Here is a 26,727-nt window from a genome sequence, read left to right on the forward strand (position 1 = left end):
ATCAAAACACGACTAATCGGATTCTTCCGTTCAAATTTAGGTTCAAAAAATTAATAAACCGATTAATTCTTTTCAAAATACCCAAAACTATTAGTAAGGCTCGTGCGTTACGACACCTTTATTAATCCCATTTTTTATTTAATAGCTTAGCACACAAGTCTCTTTTTTATTTTGTAAATTTGTTATTATATAGGACTTATTTCTGTAAATTTCTGGACCATTTTTGTGGCCATTTTTGGCATAGGGGCCATTTTTGTAAATATTTAAGGACTACTACTTGTAAAAAGAATATATAAGGACCTTTTCTGTAAAAAATCTATTATAGAGAGACCATTTTTGTTGCAATTTTCTGTTAAGGAGAGTAGAGACAACTTCTTTAATTGTTTTGGGACCGTTTCTATATTTATAAATTTGGTTATAAAAATCGTTGTTTGGTGCCTGCCTTCTACAGGCCTCTGGTTATTAAGCTTTACGTTCGGTCTCTGTATTTTTCCCCTTGCAAAAGAAATCGGCAAAAATGGCCGGAGTTTCTTTGATCACTCAATTTCCATCCAATTCGGTGTTGGTGAAGTCTTACCCAAAACTTAGCTCGAGATTCTCCAGCTATCTAGTTAATTCTACGAGCTTTCCCGTTAAAAACTCGGCAAAATCGAAGCTTCTATTCGCCGGAGGAGTCCGAAAGAAGTTCAATTTCACTTTGCGTGCTGCGGCCGGAGAGAACTGGGAACCGGAGTCTAATGTTTCTTCGTTTTTTGAAGAGGAGGAGAAGCCGGTGCCAGACAAGGAGCCGACGGAGATTGATCTGTTGAAGAAGCAGTTGGTTGGTTCGTTTTACGGCACGAGCCGTGGATTGACTGCCACAAGTGAAACGAGGGCGGAGGTAGTGGAGTTGATCACACAGCTCGAGGCGAAGAATCCGACTCCGGCGCCGACGGAGGCTCTTCCTCTTCTCAACGGCAAATGGATATTAGCGTAAGTAATATATACTTGTTTTTACTTAAATCGATATCATCGCAGTTGATTAATCTAAGTGTTCATGGAATTAACCGATCCTTCCTCGAATCAACATTTTGTAGTTCTTGGTTTTTCATGTTTGATATTCAAATAATCCAAATAATCCAATTAGGTTTTAATTTTCCACTGCTAAATGCCAATGGATATGTCAAAATCGTTGTACTTAGCTCTTCAATCTTCAAAATCTATTTGCAGTTTAAATTTTTTTCAAACAGAACTTGTTAGAAACCATTATAATTCTTTCCATACATCAAATAAGTTTCTGTTACATCAATTGGGGAAGAATTTCTATGAACATTCACAATTTGTTCATGTGAAACAATATTTTTCGTACACGTATTGAACATCTTGAGAGGAAAATCTGAACTCAAAGAACACACAAATCTAGAATTTTTGGCATGTAGAATAGCAATCACTTGAAAACTGGATTGTTTAAACATCATGAGCACCATACACCTTAAACATTTTTGCTACACCTTTTTTTGGTTAATATTAAAAAAAATTAAGTTAGTCAATTTGAGATTTGTTTTTCAACGTTGTGAATACTATATTAAGTTCGTTGCATTTTCATGTCGAAAAAAAGTAATTAAGGACATATTTGGAATAATAGTGTTTGGTAAAAAGCTAGTTGAAATGTTAGCTTTTAGCTGGGAGCTGATAAGCTAGCTTATGAATTAATAGTGTCCGGTAAAAAGTAGTTTATAAGATAGATTGCAATGTAAAATGTCATAAATGGACATTTAAACATATAACTAAAGAAAAGAATATGTATATAATTAATGGCATTTTTGGAATATTTTTGAGAAAGCTCCATAAGTTTACCAAAAGCTAAAATAAGCTACTTTTGTGATTTTACCAAACATTAAATTACAATAAGCTAGCTTTTTTTGGCAACTAGGGCCTTAAAATCGCACAAAATCAATGTCAAAATATATTGCAACATTTTAATGATTTCATACATGATAATATGTTCCAACTCTTTTAAATTATGCAACCATATGTGTCATTGTAACAATATAACATTTGCCACAAGATCAGTATAATAAATATTATCGTGTGATATAACATGGAATTGTTTGTTGATGTTTGGTAAATAACAATTATTAGTTAAAAAGGTGTTCACATGGATAAAAGGAATTGAAAAAGTATTGTTATGTGTAGCAAACAAAGAAAACGACTAGATAGGTACTTGATCAATTTTACCAAAATAGGTAATGTGTTTTATTCTTATCCACAATAGCAACCAACTTGTATTTTTCTACAGGATATGTATTTTTATTAATATGTGTGTGTGTGTGTGTGTGTTACTGCAGCTATACATCTTTCATAGGTTTGTATCCTTTCTTGTCAAGGGGAACGTTACCATTGGTGAAGGTTGAAGAAATATCACAAACCATTGACTCAGAAAATTTCACTGTCCAGAATTCCGTACTTTTTTCAGGACTGGGGTCCACAACTGCAATCACTACAAATGCAAAGTTTGAAGTCAGAAGTCCTAAGCGTGTGCAGGTACACTGAGACTGAGACTGATATCAACGAGACAAAATGTATAATTTTTTGTCGTGCCCAAAAAGGTGGGACAAGGACTTTCTCTCAATCTCTCGTTTGTGAAAAAGACGTAAATGCCCTCCTTATCATTGTCATCCAAAATAGCCCTAGAAAGCTTAGCTGGACTCGTCTTGGTCCAAGTAACAAACGCAGCCTTAGGCTGCGCTTGTTACATGCAACGAGACTGGATAAGCTTTCTAGGGCTATTTCGGATGATGATGATAAGGAGGGCATTTACGTCTTTTTTCACAGATGAGAGATTGAGAGAAAGTCCTTGCCCTACCTTTTTGAGTGGGAAAAAAAATTATAATTTTTGTCTCGTTGACATCTATCCCCGTCCTGTCTAATGCACGCCAAACACAGTACAACTGTTGTCTCGTAACAGCGTAACAAACGATCGTACTTTGAAAATTTTACCGAATTATATTCATGAAATAGCAATGTACTTTGAAAAAATCCACCTGATAATAGCAATTTCATCCAAACACAAAACGATTTTTATTACTATAACCAGGTAGATTTTTCAAATATAACGTTTAATAATAAAAAAATACAATGCTATAATAAAAAGAAACAAAAGCACACAATGCTACAATACACAGATAAATGAAAGTACATTGCTATTTATTGTCCATACACAGATAAAGTTCGACGAAGGTATCATCGGGACACCACAGTTGACCGATTCCATCGAGTTACCCGAAAACGTTGAGTTTTTAGGACAAAAACTCGATCTGTCACCCTTTAAAGGGTTATTGACATCTGTTCAAGACACAGCTTCAAATGTAGCAAAAACCATTTCGAGTCAACCACCATTGAAATTTTCAATCTCCCAAACGAATGCAGAATCGTGGTTGTTAACAACTTATCTTGATGAAGAACTTAGGGTCTCAAGGGGAGATGGTGGGAGTGTGTTTGTTCTTATTAAAGAAGGGTCTCCACTTCTTTTGGATTAAAATTGTGGGAAGTATTTTTATTATTTTTGGTATGTATTTATGTGCTGTAGTTGTTATATGTATGTTACTGTGAACTCTCTGATTTGAACTGGTGGTTGGATCCTTGACGGAGAAATATATTGAAATATGTGTTTTATTTGTTAGTGCTCAACTGTAGATGCCTAGATGGGAGCATTGACTTTGGATACACATAAAAATATCTGTTTGTTTATATTAAAAAAGGGGCTAAATGCAAAAAAATATGAAAGAGACAAAAGTAAAAGTGGCTTGTCGAAGTACCATCAAGTCTTGTTTAGTTTAATAGTAGTAATAAGACTGGATGAGCGGTGTTGAGCTCAACGAGTTTCATAAGGATTATTTATTTATTTATTTTTTGGGAGAGAGAGAGAGAGAGAATTTACAATATCTTACAAAGAACGGTAGAAAACTCGACATGCTGAGTTTGGGGGCGATTGTTTTCCGAGTCAGCTCAGCTCCTGTTGAGGTCATTCTCTCCAGAATGATAATAAGGGAGGAGGGAGTCATTCCTTCTCAACTCACTGAACCCACTGTCAGTTTTTCTTTTTTATTTTCTTCATCTTGCCCAACCTTCAACACATGAAAATCCTATCTTTTTCAGCCTAGTCAAACTATTCAATTAAAAAAAATACAAAACAATAAAGGTAAAATCTTAATTAGCAATAGAGTTACTGTCGGTAACCTCCAAGATACAACTTCCTTGTTTAATTGGTTTCGCTAATCCACTTCATCCTCTCTCTCTACTTTCTCTCTCTCATTTTCTCTTGTACCATATGTTTTAAGACTTGTATATTAGTTGTTTTGTATTTTTTTTAATTGAGTGAGTTGAGAACATATGTTGTGGGTTGAGAAAAATAAAGAAAAAAAAAAACTGATGTGACAATGAGTTCAGTGGGTTGGGAGGGAATAACTCCCTCCTCCCTAATAATAGTAATAAACACAAGTAGCCAATGGCTTCGATTTCGAACACAATTAAATATATAATTTTCGAGAAAAACACAAAAACAACTAAATTCTTCAAGTATTTTTTTAGAGCTTTAAGTAATAATTACGTCGTTTCCGGAGATAACCATCACTTTTACAGATGATACCTGTGAAATTAGCATAGTACATGCGAAATCATCAAAATGAACACATTTTGGTGATTTTCGTAGGTATTGTGCTAATTTAATGAAAGCGATGGGTCTCGCACATCTAGATGTATAAAAACATTATTAATCGTATGTATAAGTCATTTGCAAAAAAATAGAATCTGAAAATTCTTTCAAATTGATCTGAAACAGCTAGCTCTTAAGTTTACTCACAAACATTGATCTCGTTTCAAAGAACATATTTTAAGGTATTCGAAGTTTTGATAGATTTTACTTTAAGGTTTTTGATTCTTAGTCGTAATGTTGTAGCCAATCATCATATTATTGGCTCAAAGTTGATTTATAGTTACTTTTGTCACTAAGAAATAAGGATTTCGAAGGCGACACTTGAGAAATTCTCAACTCTTAGTAAGAACATAACTAAGAATGAGGATTTCATGGGTGGCACTTGATTCTCATTTCTCTATGCTAAATGAAAATATCGTACTTAGTTGCTGTTTAATGTTTTACAAGTTTTAGTGTATATGAGTTGTTGCAAAACTAAGAAAAACATGTTACTGAAAGTTCGATAAATGTAAGGGATGCTTAAAAGGAGATGGGTTGGTAACCTAAGGTACATCTGGATTTATCTAGAACATAATGATCTCAATGGAAACAAGCAATCCAATATGAATTGGATTCCTTAGCAAAAAGAAGAGTGTTTGCACTTGTTGCTCCAACACCACCAAATGTTAAACCAATTTGTAATAAATTAGTTTTCGTAAGGAAGCAAAATGAGAATAATGAGATTTTAAGATACAAAGTTTGCCTCATGGAGAAAGACTTCTCTCAATTCCCTATAATTGATTACAAGGAGACGTATTCTCCTATCTTTATGGGGATTTGGACACATGGATATACATGAAAGTCCCTGATAGACTTAAGACCGAGATGGACACTTTATGTATTAAAACAATCCGGATGAATGTGGTACAACAGTCTAAGTCTAAGTGAGTACTTGATCAAAATGAGATATTTGAATAATAAGATGTGTCTATGTGTCAAAGAAATCAACTTCAGGATACATAATTATCGTAGTCTTTGTAGATGAAATGAATCTCATGAGAACCTCGACAAAATTGTTTGAATAAGATGAAATCCTGAAGAAGGAATTTGATATGAAAGATCTTGGGAAGATAATGTATTGCATCAGCATGCAGATAGATCAACATAAAGATGAGATTGTACTATATCAAGAAAATTACACCTAGAAGGTGTTGAGATGATAGTCATCATGACACAAAGTCGTCATCTACTCCCATGATTGTTTGTTTTCTAGATATTTAAAAGGACCTATTATGTCTAAAGGAGGATTATGAAGAGATATTGAGCCCAAAGTGTTCATATTTGGGTGCAATAGGCACATTATTATACTTAGCCCAATATACTAGACCGTACATCTTGTTTCTTATGACTTGCCTTTGTCGACACAACACTACACCAACACACAACCACTGAAACGGTATTAAAGACATATTTTGTTACCTTAAAGGTTCTATGGATATGGGTTTATTCTATCCCTATGTGTCATTGAGTGGATCTACCACGAATGATATTCAAAATAATACGACCGTTGTCGGCTATGCTGATGTAGGTTACTTATCAGACCCGCATAAGGGAGTTTCCTATTGTGGTTATGTCTTTACCATCGAGAACACATCGATAGAATGGAGGTCTTGTAAACAAACTCTAGTTGCTACTTTGATGAATCAATCCGAACTACTCGAGCTCTATGAGCAAAATAGAGAGTGTGTACGGATTCAAACTGCAATTAGCCATATTCGAAGTACATGTGATTTAGCTTATGATCCCGATGCCATATTCGAAGTACATGTGATTTAGCTTATGATCCTGATGACACATGGTTATATATGAAGATAACACTGTTGCTATTGATCAAGTGAAACATGGTTACACTAAAGTGGACAACACTAAGTACATATCACCAAAATTGTTCTTTACACGTGAGCAACAAGCATTTCAAAAGATTCAAGTACACCATATTGGATCAAAGAAGAATCATGCACACTTGTTCACCAAGTCACTGTCAAAGTTTTTGTTCCAAAAACATGTTAGAGACATTGGACTTTGGAAGCTCTGTGAGCTACCTAAATGATATGTATCATGCACTAAGTTGCGTGCAAGGAAATATTGGATCTTAATGTATGCTTAGCACCATGTTGAGTGTATGTGAGGGGGAGTATCCAGATGAATGCTTATGTACTCTTTTTATTCTATTTAGAGCAAAGGTTTTTGTCCCATAGAGTTTACCTTGACAAAGTTGTTTTTTAACGAGACATAAAGTGTATTCCATCTCAGTAAGAGTTATTGAAATAAGGGGGAGTATACAGTTGGATACTTCTTTAATCATTGTGTACGCTTTTTTTTCATTCATTTAGAATTTTTGTCCCACTGGGTTGTCTTTTAACAAGATTTTATTAAGCATAATGTGTATGGTTATTTCCTTCGCTTATGACATTTAGATCGTACTATTTTATCCTTCGACTAGAGTTTTTGTCCCAAAGCGTTTTTCCAAAAAGGTTTTTAACGTGGTGAATGTTTGATGTATTGTCTGAAGTTACATGATGAAGAAATACAAGTATGATTCAATGTAAATCTAAGCGCCCAAGGACAATGTTGTTGCTCATAGTATACCAACGATTACATATATTTTAGTCTTTTATAAATTGGATTTATGTAAATAAATCCTATAATCTTTGGCTTACCCAACATATGCCCTATATAGGGGTTCTTATGTATTGTAAACACACATATATGATCACTGAGCATATTGAAAAGAATTATTGAGTTAAGTTAGTTTCCCATACAATTATATATATATATATATATATATATATATATATATATATATATATATATATATATATATATATATATAATATTGTTTTTATCTGAGCTGTTGGTTTATGATAATTACCCCTTATATATTTGTAGCTTTTAGTAATATAAGTTTTCATTTTATAAAGTTTTTGATTTAAGTACATCTACCTAATATTGATATAAATGAATTCAATCAACTATCACCTGACACTTGTATATATGAATCTATCTAATACACATCTACCACCACATCCAACTTCTATATAAAAAGTGTAGACATATAAACAAGAATTCACACAAAAACTTCTAACTCTTAACCATAACTTCTACTTGATTCTAAAATGTCTTCTTCTTTCGTAAGGGTCGATTCTAAAATTCACCCATAATTTCATCTACCTTTCCACATCCAATAAGAAACTAAGAGCCTATAGGGTGCCTAATGAGTTGAAGAAGGCTATAATTGAAAAAACAAAAAGAATTTAACAAATACATGTTCAATGTTATTGTACAAAGGAATGATATTGAATATAAAATATCACAAACCGAAATGAAAGACAAATAGATAAAAGATTAGAAAAACTAAATAGGAGATATGGGAGGCCATAAAATCTATTCTTTAGAAAGAGTGTGATGTAATAGATGAGGTGAATCTTATAAATGTGATACTTTTTGGATTAACGTGTCTAAGCTCATAACTAAATTGATATATACTTGTAATTATAAGCAAAATCATTTTTGGGTTGCCCTCATAACTAGTAACTAAATAGAATGACATTTTGAGAGAGAGGATAATTTGTTAGTTTATGAATAATAAATTAATTGGAAATAGTAATAATTAATTAAGAATTAATCAGAATTAATTTGGATTTAACTATGGGTTAATTAGAATTAATTAAAGGTGCAAGGACTTAAGTTGTGATTGTTCAAAGTTAAGCAAGAGAAGGATTCTAAAATCCTCCATAGGGAGCCCATTTTGGCAGGCCCTATTAGTGTTTCTGGAATGTTCCTTTTGAATAATAAAGATACTAGGATAATTAACTAATTTGAAATATTAATATTATATTCAAATTAGGGTTCCTAGGGTTACTTAAGCAACTATAAATAGGACCCTTAAGACTTCCATTTTCGTCGATCACCTCTACTAAAAGGATAGCCGAAATTGTCCATCTCTCATCCTCTCTCCACTTGTCTTCTAGTTGGTAGGATTTGGGTACAAATCATTAGAGGCACTAAGCTTTTTGGTACTAGCTTCTCAAGCTCTATAAAGGATGGTTTGAAGTGTTTTGTTTGCAATAACAAATCTGAGGTATGTAACCCTAATTCCCTATTTTCGAATTTTCTAGGGTTCATGTTAGTTTGTTTTATTCAAATTATGTTGCCTTCAAGTGTCGAGACATAAATCCCTTTAGGTTGCATGTGCCCTTATTAACTGTTAAGTGATTTTCCGTATTGTGCATATTGTTGTAACCTGAAAACTCCATCACTGGTACTAGAGCTATTTGGTTTTCTAACATTGAAAGTACATGAGTTCAATTGAACCAAATTTTTTGTAAAACTATTTTCACGATGTGACAGAGCCTTTGTCATGATGTGAACTCAGCTCCAAACCGAAAATTCAAGATTTTTTGCATAATCTGATTTATGTGGTTATTATTTGGTAAATATCTATTTTGATTTCTGTCATAATTCCATTTTTCATTCCATAGATGGTTAAAATAAAAACCCTAAATCTAAGGAGATAATCTTAAATAAGATGATGTTTAATTATAAAATTAATTAAAATTATCCTTATGGATTTAATCATTTTTCTCAATTTATATTATTTTCATATTTCCATGAATATGGATAAAAAGTGCATACGTATCGACAAAAGGAAAACGGGCAACAAAAGATAATTATAAATCCATGATAGGTTTAAATTTATTAATTAATTATATTAAACCTTGTGTTTTAAACGTTTAAAAATACACACTCATATATATATATATATATATATATATATATATATATATATATATATATATATATATATATATTAAAACGTTTAATACTATATGTATAAGAAAAATTTGTCGAATAAATAGTAGGCCTTATTCATTAAACCATGCTATAAGGGGGTATAAGGAAATGACTTATATAATGATCATTGAATGGATGTCCTTTTTACCTACCGCTCCCTTGTGTGGTGGATGGTCGTTAGCTGAACGGGTTTGATATGATAAAAAGTACTAGAACCTTCTTTTAAAATCTCATTCTAGTTACTTTAGAAAAAATGTAAAATGTATGCTGCTTCATGAAACCACACATCATTCTTTATAAGTCGTTGGTGGAGAATGTGTGGCTAACCAACACACTAATTTGAGACTATAAAGTAGAGATGACAGAAAAAATAAAAAATTATCATTATTGGAGCGTATGTGGTTTACCGGTACATCAATTTGAGATGATAAATGACATCATGGTTGTGAAGCAAGTTTACATGGTTATTCACATCTTGTTTGTGATCCTCTATATCACAGTCACAAATCAAAGTGCATAATCTGAGATTAAACATGCAAATGATATGATTCAATGAATCTCAAATGATCTAGGAATTTCATATTAGATTGAAATTGGTGAATCGTTTTACATACCTTAATAAATTTGCAATTACATTACAACACTCATCTTCTTAATTGTGAATTGCATTTTGGATCATAACCTTGAATATTAATTTGGGTTAAAATATTAAGGATTTATACTAACTAAATAACACTATCTATCTGATTATAGATGTCTTGAAACGGTGATGATCCTGCTACTCAAACCTCCACTAAAAAATCCAACTTCAATCTCTTGTCGATTTTGTCAAAAGAGAAGTTGACATGTCCAAACTACATGGACTGGATTCGAAATCTAAAGATGACTATTCGCTACGAGAAAAAATTTTATGTTCTTAAGAATCCACTTCTTAAAATCGATGAAACGAATGCTACTCCTGACGAAATCGCTTTCTATAACAAACATGATGACAACGTCACGAAGGTTGCTTGCATCATGTTTGCTACCATGGTGCCAGAGCTACAAAAGTTCTATGAGGACTATTGGTCATATGAGATGTAATTGGATTTTGCTGAAAAGTTTCACAAGAAAGCAAGACAACAACACTATGAAGTGGTCAAGTCTCTTATGGCATGCAAGTTGGAATGAGACTTTGTTTGCGCTCATGTGCAAAGAATGCAGAGATATGTGGAGCAATTGGAAAAGCTCAACGTTTCAATTGACAAGGAGTTCACCATTGACATGGTCCTTAACTCTTTACATCCTAGTTATGATCACTTCATCTTGAATTATCATTTGAACAACACGGAGACGATGTTGACCTAACTCCACAACTTGTTGCATACGGCTAAATCGAGACTGAATAAAAATGATGTCCCTTCTACGACATGTGCTCTTGTCATGTCCATTGGTTAAAACAGAGGAAAGAAAACTCCCAATCGAACTAGAACGACAAGGACCACGTTGGAGCATCTGGTAGTGGGCATTAGACAAAGCCCGACTTTGATGTTCCTACTATTAGTGATCCAAAGCAGGCCACTTGCTTTAATGGTTGTGACAAAGGGTGTGGGAGAAGAAGCTGCCCAAAGTACCTTTAAGAGTTGAAAAATGGGAAGATCAAGCCATCTAGTTTCTCATTAGGTACATACACCCTTCAAATCAATAACCCACAACTTTCTCATTCTTGGGTCCTTGATACCGGATGTGGTTTTCACATTTGTTCTGATATGCAGGGGCTAAAAGAAAGTGAGTGTGACATCCCCAAATTTCTCGTCCAGAAAAGATCGATTTCTTTTATACTTTTAAAATAAAATCAGAGTAGTCTTTCAAAAGGTGTTGCGGAATTTGTCCCCAAAACAAAATATGATAAATAATTTATCAAAGCATTTCTTAAAGAAATGAATTTTCATTGTATTATAAAACCTCAGGATGTCATGTTCCGATACAGACCAAAAGCATAAACAATATCATATAGGCCTTACAACATTTATATATATCTACTGGCCTATAATCCAAAATCCCTCATCATCATCCAACTATGCTCTTGTTCCGCTACCTGTAATATAGAAAATTGAGTGGGTCAGGCTTGGGAGCCTAGTGAGCATATAGGGTTTTCAACCCACAATAAATAAATTTATTATGTGTAACACCGTAAATTTTCAAAATAATTTTTCACAATTTATAAAAACATTTCTCATTAATTTTTCATAAAAACATCAAGTTTAAATCTCAATTCACATTACACAAAATCCCAAGATCAATGTATATCAAAAATCCCATGCGTGTGTACAGATCAAGCCGGCGCCTTTCCACGGTCATCGCTAGTACCTAAAACAACAACACTAACACTGTAAGCACAAAGCTTAGTGAGTTCCCCAAAATACCACATAAACACACACACACACACACACACACACATATATATATATATATATATATATATATATATATATATATATATATATATATATATATATATTAGCCACTCGAGGCTATAACTCTGTGGGTCCGTGCACCCAAGCTCTGTGAACCCTCAAGTTCTAACTCTGGGAACCTTTCGGTTCCAACTCTATAAACATGCACAGCATAAATCACATAGACATCATGCAGTACAACACATAGCATACACATAACATACACATACTCTGACACATAACTCTGATTACCTACTCAAGGTAAAGTATAGTGAGAAGACTCACATCGTGTATCTCGATGACTCACGAATCTTGAAATCCCTCGTGCTCGATCCTCCGAGCTATAATCCTCCTATAACATCATATGTCTCTAATTAACACTTTTTAACACTAAGGTTGACTACCCCTAAGAAGTCAACACTGGTCAACTCTGGTCAACGGTCAACTTTGACCGGACTCGGCGAGTGCACTAAGGCGACTCGGCGAGTCTAGACGTTTTCATCAACTCTCTAGGATTCCCTTTTTACACGTCGAGTACTCCCCCTGACTCGACGAGTTCCACCTGGCAGAATCATGGGGCCACCCCGACTCAACTCGCCGAGTCTCAAGAACAACTCGGCGAGTCCCAGTTCGACTCAGTCCACTTGACCACCCTCTCTAACTCGCCCTGACTCACTGAGTCAACCCATGAATCGACTGGACCACTCACTGGCCGATATAAGGGCAATCTTCAAGTTACTCGCCGAGTCTGCTCATCGGACTCGGCGAGTCCATGCCATGCAATCACTCAAACTCGCTTCTAAGGTCAGATCTGCTCCAACAATTCATAGATCTGGTCTTCCTAGACTGATTCATCATGTAAAGCCCCTATCTTGGTGTTCACAACACACCCCATGGCTCATAAATAGCATTTTGACCTAAGGCATAAGGATTCCAATCCAAAACCTCTATTGATTCACAGAAAGCTTGGGCAAAGGGACACTCTGGACCTCCATGGGTCCAGATCTATGGTATAAATCGCTTAAGGGCCAAGGGGGCTCTAGATCTAGCCACAAAAGGGTTCAATAAACCCTAAATCAAAATAAACATCAACATAGAAGAGGATAGCTCGAAGATATTACCACAATAGTGATGCTCTGGACTCCAAACTCTCAGAAAATGGCTCCTCTTGCTTTCCCCTTAGCTGATCCTCCCTTTCCCTTGCAAGATGACACCTCCAAGATCAATAATGGCCTCCTACTTTGCTCCAAACGCTCACACTCGATTAGGGTTTCACTCAAGGGACTGGTGAGCACAAATGATGGCCATAAGGCCCTTTAAATAGGTCCCAAACCCGAGAAATTAGGGTTTCATTAAACAGCGCGGACTCGCCGAGTCCATGCCTTGGACTCGCCGAGTCCAGGCGCGAACCCGCACCCAAATCGCGATCCTACTCGGCGAGTTTGAGCTCTAACTCGCCGAGTCCCCTCACAAAACATCAAAAATTGAAAGCATAAAAGATACCTGGAAATCCGGGCTGTTACAACTCTCCCCCACTGGAACTAGACTTCGCCCTCGAAGTCTCGCTCTGAAAATAGCTCTGGATGCTGCTTACGCATCTCACGCTCTGGCTCCCAGGTCATCTCTGATCCCCTCCGATGTTGCCACTGAACCAACACCAGGGGTACCTCCTTGTTCCTCAAAACCTTGATCTTCCGATCTCTGATGGTCACTGGCCTCTTGGCATAATTCAGGCTCGCATCCACCTGAATATCCTCTAATGGAACCACTGCCGACTTCTCGGCTATACACTTCCTCAACTGCGACACATGAAAAGTGTCGTGAATCTGCCCCAAATCTGTTGGCAACTCCAAACGATAAGCCACCCGGCCTACCCTCGGAACCACACGAAATGGACCAATATACCGGGGCCCCAACTTGCCCCTCTTCCTGAATCGAATCACTCCTTTCCAAGGAGAGACCTTCAGGAGAACGAAGTCGCCGACTTGAAACTCAAGCTCGGACCAGCGTCTGTCTGCATAACTCTTCTGTCGGCTCTGAGCGGTCAACAACCTCTGCCTGACCTGCTGAATCTGCTCTATCGTTTGAAGCACGATCTCTGTACTGCCCAACACTCGCTGCCCAACCTCTCCCCAACAAATGGGGGTCCGACACCTTCTCCCATACAACAGCTCAAAGGGTAGCATACCAATGCTCGAATGATGGCTGTTGTTGTAGGAAAACTCTGCCAAGGGTAAATACGCATCCCAGCTACCCCCGAAATCCAACACACATGCTCGGAGCATGTCCTCAAGCGTCAGAATCGTCCGCTCACTCTGACCGTCTGTCTGGGGATGATATGCGGTACTAAAATGCAGTCTAGTACCCAACTCCTCATGAAATTTCTTCCAGAACCTGGAAGTGAAACGCACATCACGGTCCGAAACAATCGAAATCGGCACCCCATGCCGAGATACCACTTCCCTCACATACACCTCTGCCAATTTCTCTGCTGAAGAACTCTCACTAATGGCAAGGAAGTGAGTGCTCTTCGTCAACCTGTCCACAATCACCCAAATTGCATCAACTCCTCTGGCAGTCCTCGGCAATTTGGTGATGAAGTCCATAGTGATCTGTTCCCACTTCCACTCGGGAACCTCCAATGGCTGCAACTTGCCATGCGGCCTCTGGTGCTCAGCCTTAACCCTTCAGCAGGTCAAGCACCTCTCAACAAACCATGCGACGTCCCTCTTCATACAGGGCCACCAATACTCCTTTCTCAAATCCAAATACATCTTAGTGGCCCCCGGATGGATCGAAAATTTCGACCGATGAGCCTCCTCCATTAAAGTGGTATGCGTTCCTCCCACAAACGGTACCCAGATACACCCCTGAAATGTCATAAGACCCCGACCATCGGTCACGAACTCTGAAACCAAACCAACAACCCGTTCCCTCTTCTGCATCTCAGGTTGCACAGCCTCGACCTGTGCCCCGCGAATGGCGTCCAATACCGGAGCTATCACGGTCAATCTCAAACATACATCCCGTAGTGGAGTGCTCTCCGCCCTGCGGCTCAACGCATCGGCTACCACATTAGCCTTGCCTGGGTGGTACAGGATCTCACAATCATAACCCTTGACCACATCCAACCACCTTCTTTGACGCATATTTAGGTTGGGCTGATCCATCAAGTACCTCAAACTCTTATGGTCCGTGTATATCGTACACCGAACCCCATACAAGTAGTGACGCCAAATCTTGAGGGCGAACACCACTGCCCCCAACTCTAGATCATGGGTGGGATATCTCGTCTCATGAGGCTTCAGCTGCCTCGATGCATATGCTATCACATGCCCTCTCTGCATTAGCACCGCTCCCTATCCCAAAATCGATGCATCACAGAACACCACAAAGTCCTCCATCCCTTCCGGAAGAGCTAACACCGGGGCTTCGCACAACCTCTGGCGAAGTGTCTCAAAGGAGGCCTGCTGCTCGGGGCCCCATGAAAAAGCAACACCCTTCCGGGTCAATCTGGTGAGTGGCACTGCGATCTTGGAGAAATCCTTGATAAATCTCCGATAATACCCTGCCAACCCTAGGAAACTCTTGATCTCGGAAGGTGACTTCGGCACCTCCCAACTCATCACTGCCTCCACCTTGGCCGGATCGACCAAAATCCCTTCCTGGTTAACGAGATGTCCTAAGAACTTAACCTCCCGCAACCAGAAATCACACTTGGAGAATTTGGCATAGAGCCTCTCCGATCTCAGATCTCCAAGAACCTCCCGCAGATGCTCCTCATGCTGCTCTCTAGATCTCGAATATACCAGAATGTCGTCGATAAACACAATCACCGACCGATCCAGCATCGGCCTACACACTCGGTTCATGAGATCCATGAACACTGCCGGGGCATTGGTGAGCCCAAAAGGCATCACCACAAACTCATAATGCCCATAACACGTCCTGAATGCTGTCTTCTGGACGTCCTCATCCCGCACTCTCACCTGATGATATCCCGATCTCAAATCGATCTTGGAAAACCAAGATGCTCCCTGCAACTGATCGAACAAATCGTCGATCCTCGGCAATGGGTAACGGTTCTTGACCGTCAGCTTGTTCAACTCCCGGTAATCAATGCACATCCGGTGTGAACCATCCTTCTTCTTGACGAACAGGATAGGTGCTCCCCACGGCGAGCTGCTCGGCCGAATAAACCCCTTCCCCAGCAGCTCCTGAAGCTGTGAGGATAACTCTTGCATCTCTGGAGGTGCAAGGCGATAAGGCACCTTAGCGATAGGCGCAGCCCCCGGATCCAAATCGATACTGAACTCCACTTGCCTCACAGGAGGCACACCCGACAACTCCTCGGGAAATACATCCGGGAACTCACGCACTACCGGAACCTCCTCCATTGAACTCGGCCTCTCGGAAATCACCCGCGTATCCACCACATACGCCACAAAACCCTTACAGCCCTGCTGTAAACACTGCCTCGCCCTAGCAGCCGAAGAAAACGCTGATCCTGAACATGTACCCTCGCCGTATACCGAAAGAACTCCCCCACTAGGGTCTCGTATGGTCACCAGCTGTCGCTCACAGTCGATGACCGCACCGAATCTGCTCAACCAATCCATGACCACAATGACACAGACATCACCCATAGCAATAGGAATCAGATCAATCAGGAACTCAACACCGAATATCTCAACTACGCAACCTCGGAGAACCTCCGTGGCATATATCACCCTCTCATCAGCTATGGAAACTGTCAGAGGCCGACTCAACGCCTCACGACTAACACTGATATGCTGACTAAAAGCCAAAGATACAAAAGATCGACTCGCACCCAAGTCAAATAATACCAAGGCAGGTACAGAATTCACAAGAAAAGTACCAGCCACGACATCGGGCGCTGCGCGGACCTCCTCCGCGGTCAGCTGAAAGGCTCTCCCTCGTGCCCTCGGCGCCTCGGCCTTCACTGACCGACTCTCTGTAGCTCTGATGGCGGCAGGGGAAGATCCTTGAGGTGCTCCCTGAGATGACCCTCGCAGCTGCGGACACTCTGCCTTCCGGTGTCCGGTCTGATTGCAGTGGAAGCACACTACAAACCCCTTGGGGCAATCCTTGTCCATATGCCCCTCCTTGCCACATTTGTAGCAAGATCCCGCTCGGCAGACTCCATCATGACCCTTGCCACACTTCCCACAAGTGCGGCCCTTCTGGCTCCCTGGTTTGGGATCAGCGGGCTTGGCCAGCTTGGCTGCCGGCTGAGACTGTGCCGGTCGCCGATCCCTCCCCTGAGACTCCGCATCCTCCCTAGCCTGAGTCTCTAGCTCGATCTCCCTCTTCCGGGCATTTGCCTGAAGCTCAACAAATGTCCGGTACGAGGAGTTCGCCGCGAACTCCCTAATATCCCGCCTCAAAACGCTCTAATAACGGCTCATACGTGCCTGCTCAGTGGACACGTGCTCAGGGCAAAACATCGCCCTCTCATGAAAGATCCTCATGATCGCTGTAACTGACTCAGTACCCTGCTTGAGGGTCAGAAACTCCTGTGCCAAACGCTCCCTCTCCATCTGGGGAACGTACTCATCTCGGAACATGACAGTGAACCTCTCCCAGGTCACTGCCGCAAGCTCAGTAGGCGTATAATGCGCTGTCACAAACTTCCACCAGTCCTTCGCTCCCAAGCGAAGCTGGTTCAACGCGAACCGAACCTTCAAATGCTCAGGAGATGAGCAAGTGAAGAAGCACCCCTCAATATCAGATATCCACCTCATCGCTGCCACCGGATCCTGGGTCCCATCAAACTCTGGTGGTTTTGTGTTGCTGAACTCCCGGAACAGCAACGCATCACCACCTTGCGGCCTCGCAGCAGCAATCGCTGCGGTAGCCGCTGCAACCGCAGCCTCAGAAAGAGCGGCATAATGCTCGTCAAAAGTCTCGATCAGCATGGTCTTTATAGACCCAAACATCTCCGGTATCTCTGCCCTGATGGCCGCAGCCACCTCCTCATGAATGATCCGACGGATCTCCTCATCACCGGTACCACTGCTCTCGGGCATCAAGCGTGTCCTCACCATGATCTACCTCTGAAGTACAACATACGATAAATTAGAACCCTTACGAGCATACTCACACTCGTCAACTGTTTCCTCCTTGATTCTTGGTATTCCAAAGATTCTTACTTGGGCTGTACACCGCTCCGGTGCTTTCAGTAGTACGGGCCCAATGCTACTATCCACACCGTATCAGAATACACCCCAAGTCCTCCTCTTCGGATCCCAAATTCGAAGTACTCTATCATGCATAGACCTCCCTCTAATAGATCTCTCATAAGCCCCTCGCTGCTACCTACTCACTCTCAAGCATCTCATAGCAGCTCACCTCTTCCTAGGCTAAGGCATCACAAATCAGGCCACTCTAGTCCTAATAGGAATACCTAGCCTACTCTAGCATGCGAAAACATCATATCAATATCAATAGCACATAACATGAGGGTATTTTGGGAAATCACCGTTCGGGCGCGGACTGATCGTACACACAACTCTACTCCGCGTTTCTTTTCAAAATCTTTTACTCTTTTTGAAAATACTTCTCAAATCCTCAGTTTGAGTTCAAATACGCTCGAAGGTGTACTCGAATCCCTCAAACCAAGGCTCTGATACCAACTTGTAACACCATAAATTTTCAAAATAATTTTTCACAATTTATAAAAACATTTCTCATTAATTTTTCATAAAAACATCAAGTTTAAATCTCAATTCACATTACAAAAAATCCCAAGATCAATGTATATCAAAAATCCCATGTGTGTGTACAGATCAAGCCGGCGCCTTTCCACGGTCATCGCTAGTACCTGAAACAACAACACTAACACTGTAAGCACAAAGCTTAGTGAGTTCCCCAAAATACCACATAAACACACACACACACACACACACATATATATATATATATATATATATATATATATATGTATATATATATATATATATATTAGCCACTCGAGGCTATAACTCTGTGGGTCCGTGCACCCAAGCTCTGTGAACCCTCAGGTTCTAACTCTGGGAACCTTCCGGTTCCAACTCTATAAACATGCACAGCATAAATCACATAGACATCATGCAGTACAACACATAGCATACACATAACATACACATACTCTGACACATAACTCTGATTACCTACTCAAGGTAAAGTATAGTGAGAAGACTCACATCGCGTATCTCGATGACTCACGAATCTTGAAATCCCTCGTGCTCGATCCTCCGAGCTATAATCCTCCTATAACATCATATGTCTCTAATTAACACTTTTTAACACTAAGGTTGACTACCCCTAAAAAGTCAACACTGGTCAACTCTGGTCAACGGTCAACTTTGACCGGACTCGGCGAGTGCACTAAGGCGACTCGGCGAGTCTAGACGTTTTCATCAACTCTCTAGGATTCCCTTTTTACACGTCGAGTACTCCCCCTGAATCGACGAGTTCCACCTGGCAGAATCGTGGGGCCACCCCGACTCAACTCGCCGAGTCTCAAGAACAACTCGGCGAGTCCCAGTTCGACTCAGTCCACTTGACCACCCTCTCTAACTCGCCCTGACTCACTGAGTCAACCCATGAATCGACTGGACCACTCACTAGCCGATATAAGGGCAACCTTCAAGCTACTCGCCGAGTCTGCTCATCGGACTCGGCGAGTCCATGCCATGCAATCACTCAAACTCGCTTCTAAGGTCAGATCTGCTCCAACAATTCATAGATCTGGTCTTCCTAGACTGATTCATCATGTAAAGCCCCTATCTTGGTGTTCACAACACACCCCATGGCTCATAAATAGCATTTTGACCTAAGGCATAAGGATTCCAATCCAAAACCTCTATTGATTCACAGAAAGCTTGGGCAAAGGGACACTCTGGACCTCCATGGGTCCAGATCTATGGTATAAATCACTTAAGGGCCAAGGGGGCTCTAGATCTAGCCACAAAAGGGTTCAATAAACCCTAAATCAAAATAAACATCAACATAGAAGAGGATAGCTCGAAGATATTACCATAATAGTGATGCTCTGGACTCCAAACTCTCAGAAAATGGCTCCTCTTGCTTTCCCCTTAGCTGATCCTCCCTTTCCCTTGCAAGATGACATCTCCAAGATCAATAATGGCCTCCTACTTTTCTCCAAACGCTCACACTCGATTAGGGTTTCACTCAAGGGACTGGTGAGCACAAATGATGGCCATAAGGCCCTTTAAATAGGTCCCAAACCCGAGAAATTAGGGTTTCATTAAACAGCGCGGACTCGCCGAGTCCATGCCTTGGACTCGCCGAGTCCAGGCGCGAACCCGCACCCAAATCGCGATCCTACTCGGCGAGTCTGAGCTCCAAATCGCCAAGTCCCCTCACAAAACATCCAAAATCCCTCATCATCATCCAACTATGCTCTTGTTCCGCTACCTGTAATATAGAAAATTGAGTGGGTCAGGCTTGGGAGCCTGGTGAGCATATAGGGTTTTCAACCCACAATAAATAAATTTATTATGGTTAAACATCAAACAATCAACCAAATTACCCAACCCCATTATCGTATTTATTTCTTAAGGATTTACCCTAAGAATCATCTATCACTCATTCATAAGGATTCATCCAAAGGAATTGACATGAAGTCACATCGTCGCCCGGGTTTATAAAACAGGCACTAAGTCCGTAGCTGTCAGGGTTTATACAATATGTGCTAAGTCCATAGCTCTCATTTATCGACTATATTATTCATGGGAATCCACCTGCAATACATGTCAATGGGTTTTTAGAGTACAACTGATGAACATATAGTTCACACACTTATAGGTTGCGAGTCTGCTAGTGTTCCACGAACCATCTAGAATAGTCCATGGTTGTCATCCATACTTTGCTGAATGACGGGGGCCAACATATGGGTAAGGGCTTCTCTCATATTTCATCCCTTATCCTCATCTCATGATCTATATCACCAATCATCTCATTTATCCAACTCATCTTTCAACATATACCAACTATTTTATCTACCCATGTTTTACCCAACATTTCTATAGATATAAAATACATATACAGTTTAAAACCTATATAAAACATTCATTCAACATCTATCTCAAATAAACAAACAACATCTATATACATAGCGTGTATTTTATATAAAATACTTCATATCTATGTATAAGATGAAAGTGACTATACACTCACTTGATTTAACGATAATCCGGCAACACTTCGTTTCTTAAAACGATCATTTCTGATTAAACGGGGATGTTTTCTCAAAAAACGAGTTTCTCGCGGGCAGAGTTTCGGCTCGAAAGATGATTTTCTTGGGAACTTCGTGGCATCGGGACCGGCTTCGGGTGTTAGGGACGATACCAGGACTACGGGGGGTGTTAGAGGGGCTTGAGAGAGGCTAGAGAGTGAAAGAGAATGAGAATTTGTAACATAAAACCCGAGGGCTAGATTTCTATTTATAGGCTGAAAATTCGACATTCATGTCGTGAACCATGAATGTTCATGTCGTGACTTTAATCCTGGTCATCTCCTAGGCTTGCCATGGAATTCTATATTCACATCATGAACGTAGTCAGGTCTCCAAGTTTGTGCTCTGAACTTCAAAAATCCAATTATTCACATACGAGCTCCGTTTTTTACTTTCTTTATATCCACGCGTATGTGAAATTATGCTCTACAACTTTTGTTTAGACTCAATCGGCTAATTTTGACTTCATTTTTAATATTATATTTTTAACGAGCCAGGACATGAAAAGTCTGTTAAAAATTCATAACCTCTTCATCTGACGTCTGTTTTCGTCTGTCTTTTTATCGTTCCGCTACTATTAACGAGATCTTTGATTCTCGTTTAGGTTGTGTCGGCTAAAAACCGCTCGATCTAATATTCAAATTTCGGGCTGCATACTCCTAAGCCGAAACTTCGAAAAATCATAACTTCCTCATACGAAGTCAGAATTGGGCGTTCTTTTATGCACGCTCTCGGTTTAACGTATTCTACAACTTTCGTTTAGGTCGCTAAGGCCAAATATCGCTCTATCGTAAATTCACTATTTACGTCGCGCTGTGTCGTGTCGATTCTATCGCGAAACTTCGACAGGTCATAACTTCTTCATTATAACTCGGATTCCATTGTTCTTTATATGTACGGAATCCTTGTAACATATACTACAATTTAGTTAAGATTAATCCTTCTAAATAATATTCCATCAAAAAGTCATTTTTGACGCTCATCATCCTTAAATTGACTAGCCTAAATCTGCGGTCGATACAGTTATCTCCCCCTTGGGATGATTACGTCCCAGAATCATCAATGAAACAGGGCTTGTATAATGATTCCATACATTATCTTTGCATCCTAGCTAATAATCGTAACTTCTATGTTCTTTCGAATAAGTATCTAACTCTTGGACTTCTTGACCGCAGGCGGTGCTCGATCCAGCATATGCTCCGCGTATTAGGTCGGACTAGATTTGATATGACCACTAGGGTCAGATTAACAATCATCTCCTTAGTCATTACCGAAACAATGGTAACGTCATACTTGAATAAAACAGAATTAATTACTAGCTTCTTAGTAACCTTGTGACTTTCCCTGATCCAAGCATGAGTCGTATGCTTCCAGTAGTATAGGCCTCTACTACTATTCACACCTACTCATACTCGTCCCAAGTATTGTCTCGTAGTTTTTCCAAGTCACCATTTAAAAATTTCACATAATCATTTGACACATCAGGTAACAAAACGAAGGTTTATATTATTTCTTGAAACGATTGCACAGAGGTTCAAGTTTACCCTATACTATGCTTCTAATAGGCTACACCACATGTTACTATTCACATTACTACTTCATAACTTGATTTCCGGATATGAAGTCCTCATCCTTGATTCCTCGCATCATCACCTACTTCATCGAGGATCATTTGGAATGCTCTTGGCTTTGGCGGTGCAATTGGCATTGCTGCTTCATTTTTCTTCGGGCAGTCTTGCTTGAAGTTCCCTTCCTCATTACATTCGTCACATACCCTTTTGTTGAATGTACACTTGTTGGCGTAATTCCCATGCTTTAAACACTTGAAACAAGTCACCTCTTTGCCACATTTTCCCAAGTGTTTCTTCTTGCACTTGTCGTACCACCTTGTTTCATCTCCTCCTCCTTCGAACTTCTTCGAACCTGACTTCAAGAATTTCCTCTTCTCGTTGGACCTTAAAGATCCTTCAAACTTCCTTTTCTCGCCAACTTCAACCTTGTTGGTGGTCCTGTCATTGATCATTTCTTCAATAGACTTAGCAACCCAGATAGTTGCCTCAAGAGCAGATGCCTGGCGTATTGGCATAGTAAGTTCGTTCTTACTTTGTTGAAGTAAACGTTTTGTCTCTTCCATCTGTTGATCCAACATCGTCTGCACCATTTCCTGTACCCCTACCATAGTGATTGGCTCGGGTTGCGGGTTATCGTTTCCCAATCCACTTTGTGTGCTTGCCATTTCGATCTATACACCAAATTAGGCGAATTTAGATCTCTATTTTTTATAGACGTTTAAATCTTTGTTATCACTCTGAAAAGTTATATGCTAATTCTAATATCGTAGTCATACGCTTAGAATCCTGAACACATAAGGTTTCCAGATCCGGTCGGCAATAAACCATAGATCCAAACAAATAACATCATATATGGCAAACATATAGCATTTGGCACATAAAAGCATTTTAGGCATCTTTCCTAAAATATACTAGTGTTCGTGTCAAAAATATAGTAGACAATCATCTCACGATCATCACTTAGCATTGTAATTTAAGTCTAGAAATTTCCTACAAATTCCTAGCTCGCTTAAACTAATGCTCTGATACCAACTGCGACATCCCCAAATTCCTCGGCCAGAAAAGACCGATTTCTTTTATGCTTTTAAAATAAAATCAGAGCAGTCTTTCAAAAGGTGTTGTGGGATTTGTCCCTGAAACAAAATATGATAAAAAATTTATCAAAGCATTTCTTAAAGAAATGAATTTTCATTGTATTATAAAACCTCGGGATGTCATGTTCCGATACAGACCAAAAGCATAAACAGTACCATGTAGGCCTTACAACATTCATTTATATCTACTGTCCTATAATCCAAAATCCCTCGTCATCGTCCAACTATGCTCTTGTTCCACTACCTGTAATATATAAAACTAAGTGGGTCGGGCTTAGGAGCCTGGTGAGCTTATAAGGTTTCATGTGACATCCCCAAAATCTCGGCCAGAAAAGACCGATTTCATTTATGCTTTTAAAATAATTTCAGAGTAAATCCTTTTGATTTGAAAGAGTTGCGGAATTTGTTCCCAAAAACAAAACATGATAAAACCATGTTTACCAAAGCATTTCATAAAAGAAATGTATTTTTCATTATATAATCAAAACTCGGGGTGTCATGTTCCGATACAGACCAATAAGCATAAACGATAACATTACAAGTCATTCAACAAATATATACATATACAGACTTGTAAACAAAACAACTTGATGGTTCATCCATCTTATGCCCTCGCGCCACTTCCTGTAATACAAATAAAACTGAGTGGGTCAGGCTTGGGAGCCTGGTGAGCATATAGGGTTTTCAACCCACAATAAATAATCATATTTAATTTTCACCAACCAACAATAACCCAATTACCCATTCCCGTTATTCTCACTTTATGTCCCTAGAACAACTAACATAAGGGACCTAGTCTAAGAATATTTCATCAGGGCGACAACACATGCTTCGGGGGTTCCTCAGCAATATAAGTCAAATAAGGCAACCATGAGGGGGATGGAGTAAAACAAATGAACACCCAAGTTCATTAACACCTACAGGTGGTGAACCTGCTAATGTTTCCACAAGACTGTCTAGAATAGCCAGTGGTCGTCATCTAAACTCCGCTAAATGACTAAATCAAACAACAACGAGGCCTCTCATCTGTTTATTACACACCAACTATCTACCCATGTTCTACCTAACATATTAGTAGATAAAAATATACATTTTTATACATAGATAAAAACCTGTATAGCATGCTTTAATCAACACATATTTCACATAACAGATGAGGCACACACACACATAACACATATCTCATAGAGAATAAATCATATCTATGAGTTAGAAGAAAGTGAATACACATTCACACATATAAACAACAATATACTTAATACACTCAAACCATACTTGTATTATTATCGTGTTTATGAAAGGTAGTATACACTCACTTGAACAGAAGATGATCGGACAGCACTACGACTTGCAGAAGTAGTAATCCCCAGCAGATCTGAAAGATCTTCACAAAAATCGAACTTCTCGCGGGCAGAGCTTTGGCTCGGGAACCACACTTCTCGGGATCTTTGGGATCTTGGGACTTGCCTTGGGGCTTGAGTATGATACTGGGGCTTCGGGGTATTTCTGGCATGCAAAACGATGCAAAACGGGAGAGAGAAGAGAGAAAATGAACAAAAGACTCGGCTGCCTTCGGATCCTATTTATAGGAGGCTGGAGCCTCGGAGTACGCGGGGCGTACTGCTTCCGAAATTGTCACTGCATGCGTCATCCAAGCCACTTGCTGCGAGTGTCGACACCTTCGGTGTACGCGGGGCGTACTTCGGATGAGTCCGATGACTCGTCCTCGGATAATACCAGATTTTCCATTTAAATTTAAATACAAAATATTTAATAAACTTCGGAAATTCATATCTTCTTCATACGAACTCCGTTTTCGACGTTCTTTATATCCACGCGAAGGTGAGACTACGCTCTACAACTTTCGTTTAGACTCCGTCGGCTAATTTTGACTTTATTTTTTATTATATATTTTTAATAGGCCGCGACAGAAAAACTTCGTTATAAATTCATAACTTCTTCGTTTGACGTCCGTTCTCGCCTAACTTTTTATCGATTCGACACCAACAACGAGACCTTCGATCCTCGTTTAGATTGTTTCGACTAAAAACCGCTCGATCTCAAATCGAGTATTTCGGGCTGCACACCGCTAAGTCGAAACTTCAATAAATCATAACTTCCTCATACGAAGTCAGATTTGGGCGTTCTATATATATTCGAAAACCTCGTTTCAACTACTACAACATTATTCAAAGATATTAAGATTATTTTACACTTAAATTTTGACGCTTATTTTTATTCTTAATTAATCAAACCACATAATTAAGCAATTAAGCACAAAACACATAATACTCAAATAACACAATCTTATTATTTCAAAACGGGTTACAAAGGTTAACCTAGACTATTACATTGCTAAAAATGGAAAGCCCGGAAACACAGGCGTTACATTTCAACCCACAATAAATGAATTTATTATGCTTAAACATCAAACAATAAACCTAATTACCCAACCCTATTATCTTATTTATTTCTTAAGGATTTACCCTAAGAATCATCTATCACTCATTCCTAAGGATTCATCCTAAGGAATAGGCACGAAGTCACATCGTCGCCAGGGTTTATACAATAGGCACTAAGTTCATAGCTGCCAAGGTAACCAAAGGAATAGGCACGAAGTCACATCGTCACCCGAGTTTATACAACAAGCACTAAGTCCATAGCAGCCAGGGTTTATACAACATGTGCTCAGTCCATAATTCTCATCTATTGACAATATTGTTCATGGGAATCCACCTGCAATACATGTCAATGGGTTTTTAGAGTACAACTGATGAACATATAGTTCACACACTTACATGTCGGGAGTCTGCTAGTGTTCCACGGACTGTCTAGAATA

General features: G+C 39.4%; 1 protein-coding gene across 1 annotated transcript; it reads left to right on the top strand.

Moving 5' to 3' along the window:
- The first annotated feature begins 428 nt into the window (after nucleotides 1–428).
- On the top strand, nucleotides 429–3,661 carry LOC111882982 (light-induced protein, chloroplastic). Its single transcript, XM_023879344.3, has 3 exons — nucleotides 429–972; nucleotides 2,328–2,523; nucleotides 3,204–3,661. The coding sequence occupies exons 1-3, from the start codon at nucleotides 518–520 to the stop codon at nucleotides 3,516–3,518; spliced, it is 966 nt and encodes a 321-aa protein (XP_023735112.1). The 5' UTR covers nucleotides 429–517; the 3' UTR covers nucleotides 3,519–3,661.
- The last annotated feature ends 23,066 nt before the right edge of the window (nucleotides 3,662–26,727 follow it).

Source organism: Lactuca sativa, chromosome 4, assembly GCF_002870075.4.
Source record: "Lactuca sativa cultivar Salinas chromosome 4, Lsat_Salinas_v11, whole genome shotgun sequence".
NCBI classification, from domain to species: Eukaryota; Viridiplantae; Streptophyta; class Magnoliopsida; order Asterales; family Asteraceae; genus Lactuca; species Lactuca sativa.